Source organism: Cucurbita moschata, unplaced genomic scaffold (genome assembly GCF_002738365.1).
Source record: "Cucurbita moschata cultivar Rifu unplaced genomic scaffold, Cmos_1.0 Cmo_Scf00003, whole genome shotgun sequence".
NCBI lineage: Eukaryota > Viridiplantae > Streptophyta > Magnoliopsida > Cucurbitales > Cucurbitaceae > Cucurbita > Cucurbita moschata.
This window is the reverse complement of record NW_019268519.1, coordinates 4,682,894-4,699,475: the sequence shown is the minus strand read 5'-3', so window position 1 is coordinate 4,699,475 and position 16,582 is coordinate 4,682,894. Positions and strand designations below refer to the sequence as shown.

At 40.1% G+C, this 16,582-nt stretch overlaps 4 protein-coding genes across 4 annotated transcripts; 3 read left to right on the top strand and 1 right to left on the bottom strand.

Annotated features, from left to right (window-relative positions):
* The first annotated feature begins 217 nt into the window (after positions 1–217).
* Positions 218–3,723, top strand: LOC111434117 (IQ domain-containing protein IQM2-like). Its single transcript, XM_023071432.1, has 9 exons — positions 218–399; positions 928–1,445; positions 1,521–1,635; positions 1,726–1,791; positions 1,890–1,978; positions 2,060–2,150; positions 2,240–2,479; positions 2,569–2,670; positions 2,751–3,723. Exons 2-9 carry the CDS (start codon positions 976–978, stop codon positions 3,480–3,482), a joined length of 1,905 nt encoding a protein of 634 aa, XP_022927200.1. The 5' UTR covers positions 218–399; positions 928–975; the 3' UTR covers positions 3,483–3,723.
* A 1,258-nt stretch (positions 3,724–4,981) lies between these two features.
* Positions 4,982–8,988, top strand: LOC111434142 (IQ domain-containing protein IQM2-like). Its single transcript, XM_023071465.1, has 8 exons — positions 4,982–5,448; positions 5,531–5,645; positions 5,723–5,788; positions 5,891–5,979; positions 7,008–7,098; positions 7,179–7,418; positions 8,332–8,433; positions 8,505–8,988. The coding sequence occupies exons 1-8, from the start codon at positions 5,108–5,110 to the stop codon at positions 8,856–8,858; spliced, it is 1,398 nt and encodes a 465-aa protein (XP_022927233.1). The 5' UTR covers positions 4,982–5,107; the 3' UTR covers positions 8,859–8,988.
* A 724-nt stretch (positions 8,989–9,712) lies between these two features.
* LOC111434163 (succinate dehydrogenase subunit 6, mitochondrial-like) lies at positions 9,713–12,178 on the top strand. Its single transcript, XM_023071509.1, has 3 exons — positions 9,713–10,020; positions 11,061–11,163; positions 11,721–12,178. The coding sequence occupies exons 1-3, from the start codon at positions 9,835–9,837 to the stop codon at positions 11,873–11,875; spliced, it is 444 nt and encodes a 147-aa protein (XP_022927277.1). The 5' UTR covers positions 9,713–9,834; the 3' UTR covers positions 11,876–12,178.
* Positions 12,179–12,987: 809 nt separating this feature from the next.
* Positions 12,988–16,582, bottom strand: LOC111439395 (fasciclin-like arabinogalactan protein 17). Its single transcript, XM_023077088.1, has 3 exons — positions 15,119–16,582; positions 13,932–14,037; positions 12,988–13,340 (listed from the first exon to the last, which is right to left on the bottom strand). The coding sequence occupies exons 1-2, from the start codon at positions 16,443–16,445 to the stop codon at positions 13,964–13,966; spliced, it is 1,401 nt and encodes a 466-aa protein (XP_022932856.1). The 5' UTR covers positions 16,446–16,582; the 3' UTR covers positions 12,988–13,340; positions 13,932–13,963.

Below are 16,582 nucleotides of genomic sequence, written 5' to 3'. Positions count from 1 at the left end.
AACCACTCCCTAGCAGACGCGTTTTAAAATCGTAAGACGGACAGCAATATGTCACAGATAAAAATGGATAATATCTACTAGTAGTAAGCTTGAATTGTCGGGACGGAGAATTAAAGAAAAATATTCAAGAGGGGGAACCAAGATACTAATGGACTTTATTCCAAAAATTAGAGCATTTAAAATATGGTTTTGGTTGGAAAGTCGCGTACCAGCCGTCCTCTCTGCCCTGGTGGGAAAGTCTCTTTCACTCCCTCTTCCGCTTTTCTCTTCGATTCCTTTATAAATCCAAACTCATCACCCTTTTCGATTCCTCTCAACATTGCTCCCTGACACCTTACTCATTCTTTCACATTCTTCACGAATCAAAATCCCCACCTCAAAACTTCCCTCCGATTTAAGGTATAAATCCGCCATTACAAGCTTTTCTTACAGTACCCACCTGTTGTTTTGCTATTTTTGTGTGTTTTCTGATCAAATGAGCTCTTCCCAGTTCTTTGCTTCATTGATATTTGCTTCCATTGGAGTGTTCTGCTAGTTTTTGTAGATGGGTCTGTTTGTAATGCTCGTTTTCTCTTTGTTTTTTTCCCCTGAATCATTGTTGGTTACTTAGTTTTAAAGGTTGAGGTTGTTTGGTTCTTTTAGAATCCTGTTCCTGAACTGTAACACAGATCTATGATTCTAGAACAGGCTTGTTTGTTTGCTGCTGTTCTTGTTTTAATGGAGAACAGGCTTGTTGTTGGGCTTGAACATGAAGCATTTGTATGTTTTACTTCTTTGTTTTCTTTTAAAACATGTTTGTGGTTTGATTATGTGTGTCTTTTTTTAATCTTAAATTCAGTTTATGTGTTAAGGGGTTGATTTTGTCCATTTTTTTCTGTTTTGTTGGATTTTTCATTCTCATTTCTGGGTGGTTTCTTGTTGTTACAGGAATACTGTTCGTTATCTTGGTGTTGCTGAGCTAATTTTTTTGCAGAAATGGGGGCTTTCTTTTCCTGTCATTTGGCTCAGTACTATGATGTAGAAAATTGGATAAAATCTATTGTAAAATCCATAAGTTTTGGAGATGATGAAGTGAGAACTTTGGTGCGATCCGTCAGTTTCAATAGCAGAGATTTGGAGAGTAAAATAATGAGATCGGTCGGGTCGGGGAGGATGGCATTAGAAACATCTGTTAGCTTCAAAGGTGGAGAGTTGGAGAAGATGGATTCAATGGAAGCTGCAGCTACTCGAAAGGATGAAGAATTGCACGTTGTAGCTGATAGTCCCAAAAGTAAAGAGATAGAGAATCAAACACCTAGATCGGAGACTCGTGATGGGATCAAAACGACATGTCTCGATCCAACCAACCCAAAGCACATAGCAGCTATGAAATTGCAGAAAGTTTATAAAAGCTTCCGAACGAGGAGAAAGCTGGCTGATTGTGCAGTTCTTGTAGAGCAGAGTTGGTATGTTCTTGCTTGTGTCTTTGCTCTAAGATGGATCTATTTTATGCTTGTATATAATGGCGATCTTTGTTGCAGGTGGAAACTCTTGGATTTTGCTGAGCTCAAGAGGAGCTCCATATCGTTTTTCGGTATTGAGAAACACGAAACTGCGCTTTCACGGTGGGCTCGAGCAAGAACCAGAGCTGCCAAGGTAAATTTTTACATGTTTTTACCAGCTCTTGTCATGAACTTACCTACACCAGAAAAGTTTTTGACCATATGTTTTCAAACATCATTACAGGTTGGAAAGGGTCTGTCCAAAAATGAAAAAGGTCAAAAGCTTGCTTTACAGCACTGGCTCGAGGCGGTAAGTCTATTGAATTTGATAAATAAAGTGTTACTCAGTTCCTATTTTTGGTCACCAACTCGGTATCACTAACTTTATTTTTCTTTTTCTTTTGCCAGATCGATCCACGACATCGATACGGTCACAACCTACAGTTCTATTATGTTAAGTGGCTTCATTGTCAGAGTGGACAACCCTTTTTCTATTGGTAGGTATACTTTGACCAAAATTTCGAAGCATCAATACTAAAGTTCTGGTTTTCGATTTCTAAAAGCTGTGCTCGAATCAGGTTGGATATAGGAGAAGGGAAGGAAGTAAATCTTGTTGAACAATGCCCCAGGGTGAAACTTCAACAGCAGTGTATCAAGTACTTGGGTCCGGTGAGCCTCTAAAACTTGTATCGCTTCGTTCTTTGTTCGCATCGTTTGTGTTATATATGAAATATTGAATCATTCATGTGTTCTTTCAGCTGGAAAGAATAGCTTATGAAGTTGTCGTGGAGGATGGGAAGTTCATGTACAAGGTATCCAGGGAACTCCTTCACACGACCGGAGTCGATAAGCACGTGAAGTGGATATTTGTTCTCAGCACTTCTAAAGCTTTGTATGTTGGCAAGAAACAGAAGGGTACGTTTCAGCATTCGAGTTTCTTAGCTGGAGGAGCCACATCGGCTGCTGGAAGATTGGTTGTCGAAAATGGGACTCTAAAGGTAAAGACAGAGAGCTTTTAGAAGTTTCGTTCTTCTTTATATTCTCGAGTTCTTACGATTTAACAACGATTCATCGTCCTTTTTAACAGGCAGTTTGGCCTCATAGCGGTCATTATCGTCCCACGGAAGAAAATTTTCAGGAACTTATCTCCTTCCTTACAGAAAACAATGTCGACCTCACTGATGTAAAGGTGAGAAATTGAAAGCATGGATCTAAGATGTTATGAAATGAGAACATAGGTTGACATGTTTTTCTTTTTGTTCAATTCAGATGAGTCCAGATGACGAGGAAGACAATGGACTACAAATGCAAAAGAGCAGTCTTCATGTTCGACTCGGCTCGACCGAGGAGGATTGGGTTCAACAGTTGAGTCATGGTCCTGATGATGGCATAGCAGAGATCATGGCTGAAGAAATGACTGGCAATAAATCAGATTTGCCAGAGAAAGAAACATGGGGAACTACCAAACTATTTGAACCCAAGAGGTCAATCAATCTGAGTACAAAGTTAACCAATCTTCACATACCAGATAGGGTTAACCTGATCGAGAAACTCGAGATGGAAAACCAAGAAACGAGATCAGAGCTAGATACCGAAGCTCCAACGAAAAACTTGTTACAAGAGGAAAGTGAGAGTTATGAGATAGAGATCATCCCGGACGATTCAATACTGAATAGAATAAACTCACACAAAGAAACAAAATCATATCAACTGGGCAGGCAGTTATCTTGCAAATGGACAACTGGTGCAGGCCCCCGAATTGGGTGTGTTCGTGACTATCCAGTCGAACTTCAGATCCGAGCATTGGAGCAGGTCAGCTTGTCGCCAAGAAAGACGGCTGTGCAGTCTGAATTTCATTGCTCGCCGAAGGTTGTCAGTATGCTCAGCCCGAGGGTGTCTAGGCCCATCGATATGATTCACCGGAGCAATACACAAACTTCTTCCCCTTTGTTCAAGGGAACATCAGCAGCAGCAAACTTGGTAATGACTATTGATTCCTGATTATTCTATTCATTCATTGTTTGTGGATGGAAGAAAATATGATACAAATATTTGTTATTCATTCCTTTCTTTAAGTGTACAGATAAATCTTTGTACTATGATCAATTTTACTTGTGAGAAATGAGAAGAAACATGAAATTATACATAGAAGTAGATAGATACACACATGCATAGGGCTATAACTGGCCACTGATTTCACAATATGTATTGTTTCTCTTGAATGATATTACAATTTTGAGTTCCTCTTTTCCCTTAAGGCCTAAATTGTGTATAGATGATACGTATAGAAACCTTTTATGAGACCAATACTAGGGCAGGGTGGAGACGGTGTTAGGAATCACGACTCTCCACAATGTTATGATATTGTTCACTTTGAGCATAAGTTCTCATGGTTTTGCTTTGGGCTTTTCCAAAAGGAGATAGTATTCCTCACTTGTAAATCCATGATCTTCCACTAAATTAACCAATGTGGGACTCATTCCCATTAATCCTCATCAATCCTCCCCTCGAACAAAGTACACTATAAGCCTCCCCTGAGGCTTATGGAGCTCTCGAATTGCCTCCCCTTAATTCGACTCTTTAGTCACTTTTGACTACACCTTCGAGGCTCACAATTCTTTGTTCGATATTTGAGGATTCTATTGACATAGTTAAGTTTAGGGCATGACTCTGATACCATGTTAGGAATCACGACTCTCCACAATGGTATGATATTGTTCACTTTGAGCATAAGCTCTCATGGTTTTGCTTTGGGCTTTCCCAAAAGGCCTCATACCAATAGAGATAGTATTCCTCACTTATAAACCCATGATCTTCCACTAAATTAACCAATGTGGGACTCACTCCCAATAATCCTCAACAGACGGGGACTGTGCAAGGGAAGTGTCTAGGGTCCCTTGACAAGAGGGACAAAGTGTGGGGATGCATCTGATGATCCGGTTTAACTTGTTTGCCTAACGACATCTTGAGTTTTGTTGAGTCTCAAAAGAACAAAAAATAAAAAACATCTTTCACCCTGTTTAGCTAACGGGGAGAAATCTCTTCTGCTCTCTCTCCCATTCTTCGCTGTATTCGTGGTGAATCCCATGAGTTAAATGGATATCTCCTTGGCACACGTAGAGTGATAATGATAGATCTGCAACGGAATCGATGAAAAAAAATGAAAGGGGAAGAGCGACGAAGAAGAGGAGGAATCTTGGAAAGAGCGTTTTGTTGATGAGTATAATGAAAAAACTTGTAATTTTGAGTTACATAGAGATATTATATGTTGTTCGACACGACTGATATGGGAGAATCTTCGTCTCAATCCTCGAATGGAAAACATGCCTGTTTTTTGCTGTTAATGCATTGTTGTGGGCTTGAAAATTAAGGGAAACTCTCCTTGGACTTCAAGTTTAGCATTTATATCTTGCACTTCTTTGTTTTCTTATAAAGTATCCTTGGGATTGATTGTGCGTTGGTCTATTTGTAAGCATAAATTCTACTTGTTTGTTAAGAGATTGACTCTGTCTGTTCCTTGAAGATTTATCACTTCTTTTGTGTTCAATTTTTCATTCTCATTTCTGGGTTGCTTATTGTAGCAGGAACAGTGTTCATCTTAGCTTTGCTGAACCGGTTTTGCTAATATGGGGGCTTTCTTTTCGTGTCCGTTGGCCAAACACATTGGTGTCGGAAATGGGGTCGAATCGGGGAGGACAGCATTAGAATCATCTGTTAGCTTCAAAGGTAAAGATTTGAAGAAGATTACCGAGGAGGAAGAGTTGCATATTGTAGTGAATAGTCCGAAGAGCGAAGGCATGGAGAATCGATCTCCCAGAGCCGAGAGTCGTGATGGGATCCAAATGATTATGGACCTTGGTCCCACGAACCGGGAGCATATGGCTGCAACGCAATTGCAGAGAGTTTATAAAAGCTTCAGAACCAGGAGAAGGCTGGCTGATTGTGCAGTTCTTGCAGAGAAGAGTTGGTATGTGTATGGGCTCATGTCTTTGTTCATAATCAAAATGGAAACACTATGAGTTTGTTCACAAAGGTTGTCTTTGTTTCAGGTGGACACTCTTGAATTTTGCTGAGCTCAGGAGGAGTTCCGTGTCGTTTTTTGACATTGAGAAACATAAAACTGCTGTTTCGCGATGGTCCCGAGCTAGAACCAGAGCTGCCAGGGTAAATTTCACCATGTTTTTTGAACCTACCAAACATCTTTTAAGGATCTAATCATATGTTTTAAAACATCATTACAGGTTGGAAAGGGTTTGTCCAAAAATGAAAAAGCTCAAATGCTTGCTCTACAGCACTGGCTTGAGGCTGTTATGTCTATTGGTCTCGAGAACTAAATTGTTACATAGTCGTCCTTGTTTTCGATTATGAACGCGCTGTTACTAATTAGATTTTCCTTTTCTTTTTTTCAGATCGATCCACGACATCGATATGGCCAGAACTTGCAGCTGTATTATGAAAAATGGCTTCATTGTCAGAGCCAACAACCCTTTTTTTATTGGTAAATATTCCTTCATCAAAATTTAAAGCTTCAACACTAGAATTCAGGGTTTGTGGAAACTAAAGATTTAGAGTATAATAGGCTGGATACTAAGTGTGAGATCCCACCTCGGTTGGAGAGGGGAACGAAGCACTCTTTATAAGGGTGTGGAAACCTCTTCTTAGCAGATGCGTTTTAAAACCTTGAGGAGAAGCTTGGAAGGGAAAGCCCAAAAAAGACAATATCTACAAGCGGTGGGCTTGGATTGTTACAAATGGTATCAGAGCCAGGTTCCGACGGTGCATTTGTAACGGCCCCAGCCCACCATTAGTAGATATTGTCCTCTTTGGGTTTTCCCTTCCGGGCTTCCCCTCAAAGTCTTAAAACTCGCCTGCTAGGGAGAGGTTTCCACACCCTTATAAAGAATGTTTCGTTCCCCTCTCCATCCGATGTGGGATCTCACAATCCACCCCCCTTCGGGACCCAGCTTCCTGGCTGACACTCGTCCTCTCTTAAATCGATTGGGAGATCCCACGTTGGTTGAAGAGGGGAACGAAGCATTCTTTACAAGGGTGTGGAAACCTCTCCCTAGGAGACGCATTTTAAAATCTTGAGGGGAAGCCCAAAAGGGAAAGCCCAAAAAGGACAATATCTGTTAGCGGTAGGCTTAGGCTGTTACACTAAGAAGTATGAATACGAAAACGAGATAAACAAAACATGTATATAGTGCCACGTTGTTTTGTGAAAACCTAAAACACAACACTTTTACTTAAATCTACTTCCTTTTAAAAACATATATAATTGATCCTCGAAGAAAGTATAAAGTTGACGTGCTTTAATGATGATTTTGATGTATTTTTCGCACTACGAATTTAGTACTTATCATACTTAACAAGCATACGACATGCATACTCGTATTGCCTTTGTAAAATTAGCGTACATATTATATTGAACTATAGCAAGTATCCAACACGTGTCCGGAGGTGCTAGAGTGTTAGACGTGTTAGATGTCGAAACATTACACAAACTAAAGCGCATATGCTTTTTAGGTTGGATATAGGAGAAGGGAAGGAATTAGATCTTGTTGAAGAGTGCCCCAGAGTGAAACTTCAGCAACAGTGTATCAAGTATTTGGGCCCAGTGAGCCTCTCATTCATTCTTTATCTGCATAATCTGTATTATATATGGAATCATGAATCATCCACATGTTCTTCTTTCAGTTGGAAAGAACAGCCTATGAAGTTGTTGTGAAGGATGGGAAGTTCGTTTACAAGCGATCTGGGGAACTTGTTCACACGACTAGAGTCGATAAGCACGAGAAGTGGATATTTGTTCTCAGTACCTCGAAAGTCTTGTATGTTGGAAAGAAGATGAAGGGCACGTTTCATCATTCGAGTTTCTTGGCTGGAGGAGCCACGTTGGCTGCTGGGAGATTGGTTATCGAAAATGGCATCCTACAGGTACAAGTTTCTTTCTTCTCTTTTCTTTGGAGTTCTTACTATCTGAACTGAGATCCCTCATCAGTTGGAGAGGGAAACAAGACATTCTTTATAAGGGTGTGGAAACCTCTCCCTAGCAAACACGTTTTAAAAATTCTCAAGGGAAAGCCCAAAAAGAACAATATTTGCTCGGTGGGTTTGGGCTGTTACAAATGGTATCAGAGTCACGCCGGGCGGTGTGCCAGCGAGGACGTTGGGTCTTGAAGGGGGGTGGACTGTGAGTTCCCACATCAATTGGAGAGAGGAACAAGTGCTAGTGAGGATGTTTGGCCCCTTATTGGAGAGAGAAACTGAGTGCCAGCGAGGACGCTAGGCCTCGAATGGGAGTGGATTGTGAGATCCCACATCGGTTGGAGAGAGAAATGAAACATTCTTTATAAGAGTATGGAAACCTCTCCTTAGTAGACATGTTTGAAAAACCTTGAGGGTAAGGCCAAAAGGGAAAGCCCAAAAAGAACAATATCTACTAATGGTGGGCTTGGACTGTTACAAATGGTATCAGAGTCGGACATCGGGCAGTATGCCAGCGAGGACGCTAGGCCTTGAAGTAGAGGTTCCACATTGGTTGGAGAGAGGAACGAGTGCCAGCGAGGACGTTGACCCCTTATTGGAGAGAGGAACGAGTGCTTGTGAGGACGTTAGGCCATGAAGTAGGTGGATTGTAAGATCTCACATTGGTTGGAGAGGGGAATGAAACATTCTTTATGGGGAAACCTCTCTCTAGCAGATGCATTTTAAAAACCTTCCGGGGAAGTTTGAAAGTGAAAGCTCAAAGAGGACAATATCCACTAACGGTAGACTTGAACTGTTACATAAACTGCTTGTCTTTATCCTCGAGTGTTCATTTAACGATAGTTTCTCGTCTTCGTATCAGGCAGTTTGGCCTCATAGTGGTCATTACCGTCCCACAGAGGAAAACTTTCAGGAATTTGTCTCCTTCCTTGCAGAAAACAATGTCGATCTCACACACGTAAAGGTGAGAACTCAAATCTTCTTTTCTAGTGAAACTGGAACATAGCTTAACATCTTTGTTTTAATTAAATTCAGATGAGCCCAGATGATGAGAAAGACAATGTAGAACAAACGCGAACGAGCAGTTCATCCAAGGAGTCGAGTGCTGGTCTGGATGATGGAACTGTGGCCATTGTTGCTGAAGAAATGAGCATCGATAAACCCGATTCGCCAGAGCAAGAACCATTGTTGACCGGAAGTTGTAAGGTAGAGATCATCCCTGATGAATCAATACTGAAAAGAATAAACTCACACAAAGAAACAAAATCATATCAACTGGGAAAGCAGCTATCCTGCAAATGGACAACTGGTGCAGGCCCCCGAATCGGGTGCGTTCGTGACTATCCCGTCAAACTTCAGCTCCGAGCATTGGAGAAGGTCAGCTTGTAGCCAAGAAAGGCGACTGCTCGATCCAAATTTCGATCGTCGCCTCCAGTTTCCAGAACGCTGAGCTCAAAGGTGTCTAACCAAGTGCTATGATTCACCAAAGTGATGCACAATCTTCTTCATAGGCAGCGGACATTGTTAATGACAGTGGATTCCTAATTATTCCATTCCTTAAAAATTACAAATATTTGTCATTCTTCTCATACACACCATTGTATGTGGCTATAACTGGCCTATGATTGAATGACACTTGGCAATATCAAACAACCATGATTTGCATAGGCTAATGTTATTACGCCGAACACTTTTAAGATCCTCTCGAGCGTAGGTTGTAGCACTGAGCTTTTGGATAATTATTGTCTCATCTAGTGAGACATGCTAGGATTTTGGTTTTTTAAGGAAAGGACAGAAGAGTTCTGAGACAACATTAGCCAGTAGTAGTGGGAATTCTCCCGTTCCCTGGTCAAAGACTTGGTTGGATGCAAGATCTACTCCATGAGGAGTAGTATAGACTTGGATGATACCATCATGACCTCTCTTTTCGTACCGCTAGGGATGCTTAATGCAACTTCGCCAACTAGCATTACCTGCACTTTCGTCTCTCATGGTGTGGTCAGCACTGGTTTGGATGAAATGTCACTATTACCCTTTTTACAAAAGAAAAGATTCGAGAGAACTAACTCGAATTAAATGGACATCTCTATATTTGACGGGATTTTTAAAATTAGTTTAAGAAATATCGTTTGGGCCAAAATGAAAAATGGGCTTTAGTATTGGGCCTTAGCTGGGCCCAATTGTAGAGAAGTCCAGCAGCCTCGGCCTTCATTATTTCTCGTGACAGAAACAAAAAACGAAACAAAACAAAAGGAGCTTTCAAGAACGAGATTGCAGAGCTTGAAGAGAACAGCCATCGGCCATCGGGGGGTTCTTCTGCTTTCAATCGGATTAGTTTCTGTATTCTCAAATCGCCGCAACAATTATGGAAGATTCTTCCTCTCAATCCTTCTTCAGGAAGCACTGGGAGGGCTACAAGGAGTTTTGGTCCGAGAGATTCTCGATCCTCGACAACTATTCCCCTTTCGTCCAGCGCGAGAAGCCCCTTCCTTCCTGGTCTGACTCCGATGTCGAGGAGTTTATTGCTTCCGATCCCGTTCATGGCCCCGTTGTAAATCATCTTCCACTTTCCCTTTCTTTTACTTCCAGATTTATTAATTGTTCATTGGTGTATCTTAAATTAAATGCGGTCGTTCACTCTTTCTCCTTGATAAGGTAAAACAGCTGGAGGTCAATGGAGATGATTGTTTTTACTTTGAGTTTGGGATAATCTATAATTTCTTAGCCCAATGATTGTTGATGCAAAATGGTTATGATCTTGCATTCCTTGTCTCCCTACCCTTGTTGTGCAGTATTGATTTGAAGATTGTTATACTTTTCAATCTTCTGGTGCAGTGTATAGTGTGATTATTAGTAGGGAACTGGACCAAATATTTCCTTTTAACATGCTTTTCATGATCAGCAGTTTATCACTAAGTGCTGCCCATTACAGGACTACTTAATTACTGTCTTTTGAAATCGTTTTGATCATAATAAGTGAAATAATACTTTGCCTTTTCTTTTCTTTCCCGTCATTGTAATTTGATTATTATCAGTACAATCAAATTGATTTGTTTCATTTAACCCTTTTTCTTGGTTTGTTTAGATTCATTGTTCTATCATGATATATTGCAATCTTGTTTCACCGGGGTTGGAATCAATTGCTTTTTAGTAAAGTATTTGTGAACTGTATTGGTAGATGGTTGTCATCATTCTGATTAATGGAACCTTTTAGCGCACCTATTTCCCTGGTTTTTGTTTGATTTTTATATGCAAAAGTAATTTCCTGTTTATTTTTTGGTTTCATCTGGACTAATATGTATGCCTATAATGCTCTCTAGTTAGATCATGGATTCATTATGTAATCTCCCTTGCCTTCTTAAGGTGAACTACTTGGTCTGGGTGCATGCTCTACGTCGTTTTTCGCTAGCGTATTCCTACACGTTCTTCCTTATGAAATTCCAATAATTACTTAGGCAGCATATCTACTTTGAGACTACCGGGTTAAGCATGGTTGACATTATGTTTTACATTTTACTAAGAGCTTTACTAGGAGCTCCTATACATGCCCTTTGGATTCCTCGTTTACAAGCTGCTCGTTTTCTTTTTCAGTTGAAGACTGCCAGAGAAGCTGTAAACTTTGGTCTTACAGGAAGCCTTATTGGAGCTGTGTCAACTGCAGGCGTTGCCTGGAAATACTCTAGAAGTTTGCATGGTATTCAACCTTGTCTCTCCACTTAACTGCTTCATATTAATCAATGAATAGCAGTAGCATTCAAACTATCATTTATCTCTCATCAGTACTCATTTCTTAATTTCCATTTTCATGCAAGTCCAATATATTCCTCAACCAATTAAGAACATTTTATCATCAGCTAGAACCTTGAACGATACTTAATTATGTCCACAGCTTGATGAAGTCATGACTTTGATTGAGATGAATGAATACTGGCTTAAAATAATTCCTATTTTTTGTATTTATGAGGTGATATTTTAGAGTAGTTTAGGAGTCTCAAGTTGAAACGTGATGTCTTTTGGTAGAATAGTGAAGTCCTCAAGGTTCAAAGTCTTGAGAGTCCCATTTCTAAAAGAGTTGAGGAGCTGGGTTTATATGTCAAGACCTTGGGAATCATTTCTCTATGTTTAAATCTGCTTCAAAGCAAGCCACAAGACACAATAAGTGTATCTAGCGTGTTAAAATGTTGACCACGAGCGACGTGTAAAAGGGTCGTAAACATTTGGTTGCTTACCCTGTAGCTCTGTGTTTGACAGGTGCTGGGCTGTCGTTCCTTGCGGGAGGTGCATTCGGTTGGACTTTCGGCCATGAGATTGCGAATCATTGGTATCAACTCTACAGGGTGGACACCATGGGAGCACAAGTTAAGTTTATGGAGTGGTGGAGAAACAAGAGCGAGGGACGTTTTTAGGCTCTGATTTGCAGTTGAAGCAACAACACTCGCACTGCTGCTGCCATCTAAAATAAAAATGAAGTGCAACTTTGTTGAAATACAATGGTTGATTGGTTTGTTTTTATGAGTTTAGAAAAGGACTATCCTTTTATTTTTATCTTCTGGAAATGACTGGTTCTAATTTGTAAGCTTGTTACAAATGTACTCATCTTTACCAATAACTACATCAATCCTGCCTTCTTTGTAATGCCTGGTGGACAACGTGAGCTTTACTGCTTGTTTTTCGGCCTTCTTTCTTGATCCAACTTCATGATCCTTCGAGATTTGTTTGTGCTTGACTTAGAATATCCTCCTTTTAAAGCTTTCTACGGGTGAAGAAAGGACGACTTTAGATTACCCAACGACTTTACTTGAACAAGATATGTTCCATACGATGTTCCCATCTAACTGTGCTCCCCGAGTTCTAAGGATCTCGAATGTGAAGATTATTAAAAGGCCTCAAATTTTATTATGAGTTTTATATGTTTATATGAAATATATAAATTAGCATTAAAACCTAGGTAACGACGAAAGCTAGAGAAACATTACAATAATGTTTGTAGATTTTCAAACTATGGAAGTATCATAAATTTTATTTTATAACTTTAATAAAAACATTATATTAGGAATAATTTGACACGGTAAAATATATAATATTAAAAAAAATTCGAGGGCAAAAAAAACCTTTTCTTTTCCATTTTTCTTTAATGTAATTTCAAGAAAGCCCAAAACAAAACATGAGAGTTTATGTTTCAAGGCGGACATGGACAGAATCACAATAGATGAGTCACACCGTCAACATCAAATTAGGATTTTTTTTTTTTTTTTTAAAGTTGAAAATGATAATGTCTAAGCACGCATGGGGGATTTCAACATCAAATCAAATTGATATCGGACCAACTTGCCATACCAAAACTAATTTCGATGAACAAACATTTAACAGTACTACTACTATGACATGATACAGGTAGATTTTTAAACCATTGGTCTAAATGACAAACAATAAAGTTTAAAAAAGAAACATGCAGATTAAGGTCATGATTATATAAGGGAGAAATGATGATAAAACATTGAAGAAATGAGAACAGAAGAGAGGAAAAATACTGCTTTTATTGTATTGCACAAATTGCTGCTTTGAATTTATTATTGAATGGGGGAATATATTCAGAACAAGACACTCCTCCTCCACCCCTTCCACCTTACTCATTACCATAACATCTAAATTATTAAAACAAAAAATGTAAGAAAAAAAGAAAAATACAGTTATGTACTAAATAGTATGGTCGATTCAAATTCACAGTGATTTTTCTTTCCTTTACTCACAAACTCACATGAACAAAAAAAGAAAAAAGAAAAAAAGAAAAAAGAGAGGATGAAGGCCATCCTCCCAAGTCCTTCCATTAAAGGATGGAGGGCTACATCTTCATGTAGGACACTTCTGCATCTGAATCAACAAACATAAATATCTGTATTAATGAATCTGTTTTCCACCTCTTCCATTCACTCTCAACTCTCACTAAACAAAAAGTACAAACTGGTTTAGATGTTCTTTGATAGGATTTCTTTGTTTCTACCTCGAGTTCAATAATAAGTGGAATAGAAAACTTGGACCTCTTACTTCTTAGTCTACTATCTTTCTACGTCGAGTTCAATAATAAGTGGGATAGAAGACTTGGACCTCTTAATTCTTAGTCTATATCTTTCTACGTCGAGTTCAATAATAAGTGGGATAGAAGACTTAGACCTCTTAATTCTTAGTCTATATTTTAATCTATTGAACTATGCTCAAATTAGTTAGTTATTTGATAATTCAAAAGTCATATATGCTCATTAGTGAAGTAGTAGATCTCTTTCTAATGGGTCTTTATTCGAAGTTTAAAATTGTTTTGAAAATAGCGTACTAACATAAAGAGGAAATGGATAGTATGCAGGCATGATTGTTAGAAAGTATCATCAAACCGACCAAAACAAGAAGTTCTACGCATACTTGCAGATAAATTATGACAAAGCAAGAAATGAATAAACAAAAAGAAACCTGTCTCTTCGAGAATCGTCGGCGAAAACTGTTCATTGACAAGTTGTGAAATGAGAATCCTGGCCAAAGGCTCCTAGCATCCGACAAGCCACTTCAAGCAATTTCCCTGCCATTGTAATAACAAAAGAAACTTTTTAATTCTATTCACAGCCTCTAAAATTCAACACTTCCAAATTCTTTAATTCTCGATTGTTTTGTTTGGTTATAAACTTCGTATGAACAAACAGATGTATGTCATGTCAAGTTTATGCTAAATGATGTGTTGAAAATCAATCATAATGAATCAAATGAATCTTTATACAAAATTCATTGAATGTTTATAGATCAAAATAAATAAGAACAATTAGGTAAAGAGGATTATATAAAGGGTAGCTTAATGGGGAAAGCACAGGAGCTCTTTCTCTCTACCAGCTGCTGTTCCAATGGTTCTCTCTTCAGAAGGGTCCCATTTCTTAAAACCCCATAAGATATTCTGAGTTCACCAACCAAATTATTTATTTTGTTTGTTCCTCATACTTCACTTTTTTCCTGTTCATTTCTTACCTTTTCAGTTTGTAAGAGGAAGAATACCTTTAATTATTTTTCTACTCATTTGGGATTTTGATAACTCAACAGCCACACCATTGATAATTCTAATCATGTTCAATCCAATTTGCATAAAGACAAACAAAACCCACATGCATAGTTGTAAAGAAAATCCAATGATCAATACTAAACAGAAGATCCAAGTGATAGTTTATGGCCACAAGGTCTTAAAGTCAAGCTACTTCTTCCTCTTCCCTTCAAGAAACCCTAACTAAGATTTTACTTTGAATTTTTGTTTCCATCAGATTATACAGATTCCAAGCAACACCATTGAAGAAACTCAGTCACTTTCTTCAGAAGTAAACTTCAACCAGAAAATTAGTTTCAGAAAAGGGCCATTTCAACGCATCAACTTTGCCACCAAATCCCCACATCCCAAGCAATTGCTTCCACTTTTATTTGTTTAATATTATTATTTTTTATCTACCAGGAAAATCCCTAATCAATCCGCCGTTGAAGACGGCCACCGGAACTAGACAATTAGACCTAAAAACCGGCGTGAAAACCGACGCTACACTAACAAATCAAAGTCAAACAGAGCAATTGATTCATGGAAAATGAATTGTAAAACGAAACGATGCTGAAATTTAACTGTCATGTACCTCTCCTTGGCTTGGAAACTACTTTCACGTGTTGAACTGTTTTTGCCGACAGTTTTGCCTCCGTCTCCTCCGGCGGGAATAGAACCCCGTCGATCCCCTGCACTGAGATACGGCCGTCGGTGTAAATGTCAGGGTCGAACAAATACGCTGAGCCATCTCCCTGACCGAACTTGACCGAACCGTCGGCCTCTTGCGCAACTACCTTATGCGGCAGTCTCAAGGTGTCGTATCGGACTTTTCCAAATCGGCGAACGGCATTGTACATACTCTCTTCCGTCTGATACTCCGGAATCAAATGGTAGTACATGATTTGCTCCGGTGCTCCAGGCTCGCTCAGTTGGTCTGTAGTAAGTTTCGCCATCGCTTCGTCGTTCGGCGCCAAAACGGTTAATACATAGCCTTCTGAAACTAACCTCCCCATTTCCGTGGCTAAGGACGTTAGATTCACTAATATGTCCGCCATTTCGTTGTAACCGCCGTAGTGAAGAAGAGTGTGAATGAAATCTTTCACTTGACGTTCCCCGTTGAAGTGGTGGTGAGGTCCGCCAGGTCCAGGAGCCGGAGCCGGAGCCAACGACGGTCCTGGAGCCATTGCGTCGTAGATTGGGAGTGCCGGGGGAGACCCCGGCTCGGCCGGTGGAGCCGGTTTCTTCAAGCGGTGAGTCCTCGGATCGACTTCCGGCGCTCCTTCCGGTTTCACAGCAGTTATAGCCAGGAGATTACGTCGGCGGTTGAAATCATCTTGTACAGACTGAGGAATGAGAAGCCGTTCGATCCCGTGGATGACACCGTCGGGCCGAGTAATGGCGTCGGGTTGAATGACCTTAGCGAGATCGACGGTTCGTTCACCCGTGCGGTGGCTCGTCAATCGGAGGACATGATTCGACAGCGTCTGATGGCGAGTCGTCTCATTCTGAGTCGGCCACTCGCCCAATCCAATCCGAGTCGGAATGACATGAAACGTCAACAGCGTCTGAAGCGACTTCAAATTACGCGGCTCGAGAAGAAACCGCTTGAACTCGGGGTCAAGATCGCGCTCCAGAGCTTCATTTCGCGGCGCGAAAATGGTGAGATTATGATTTCCAACAGCATCTTCAAGAATCTGCAACAAAAGAGCCTTCTCGATTAGCTCCGCAAGCTCCGTGTAATGCGAGTCCAGTAGAGCGACGAGGACCGAGTTGGAGTTAATCTGGCCGGAGGAATTAGAGGAAGTAGACGACAACCGAGGCTTCGAATATTCCGGTGCGGCAGAGGAAATGTGAAAGGAAAGAAGGAGAGAAGAGACGATGAAGGAGAGCTTGACGGCAGCGGAGACAGCGGAATCCATGGCGGCCGGCGAAGAAAAATGGAAAAGCTTCCTTCCAGAGCGCGCAGGTACAGCCACTGTTTTAGCTCGTGAGAGCAATTCTTTTACAAAGCCTTTTTCTTTTATTATTTATTTATTTCCACACCTTCTTTTTTAAA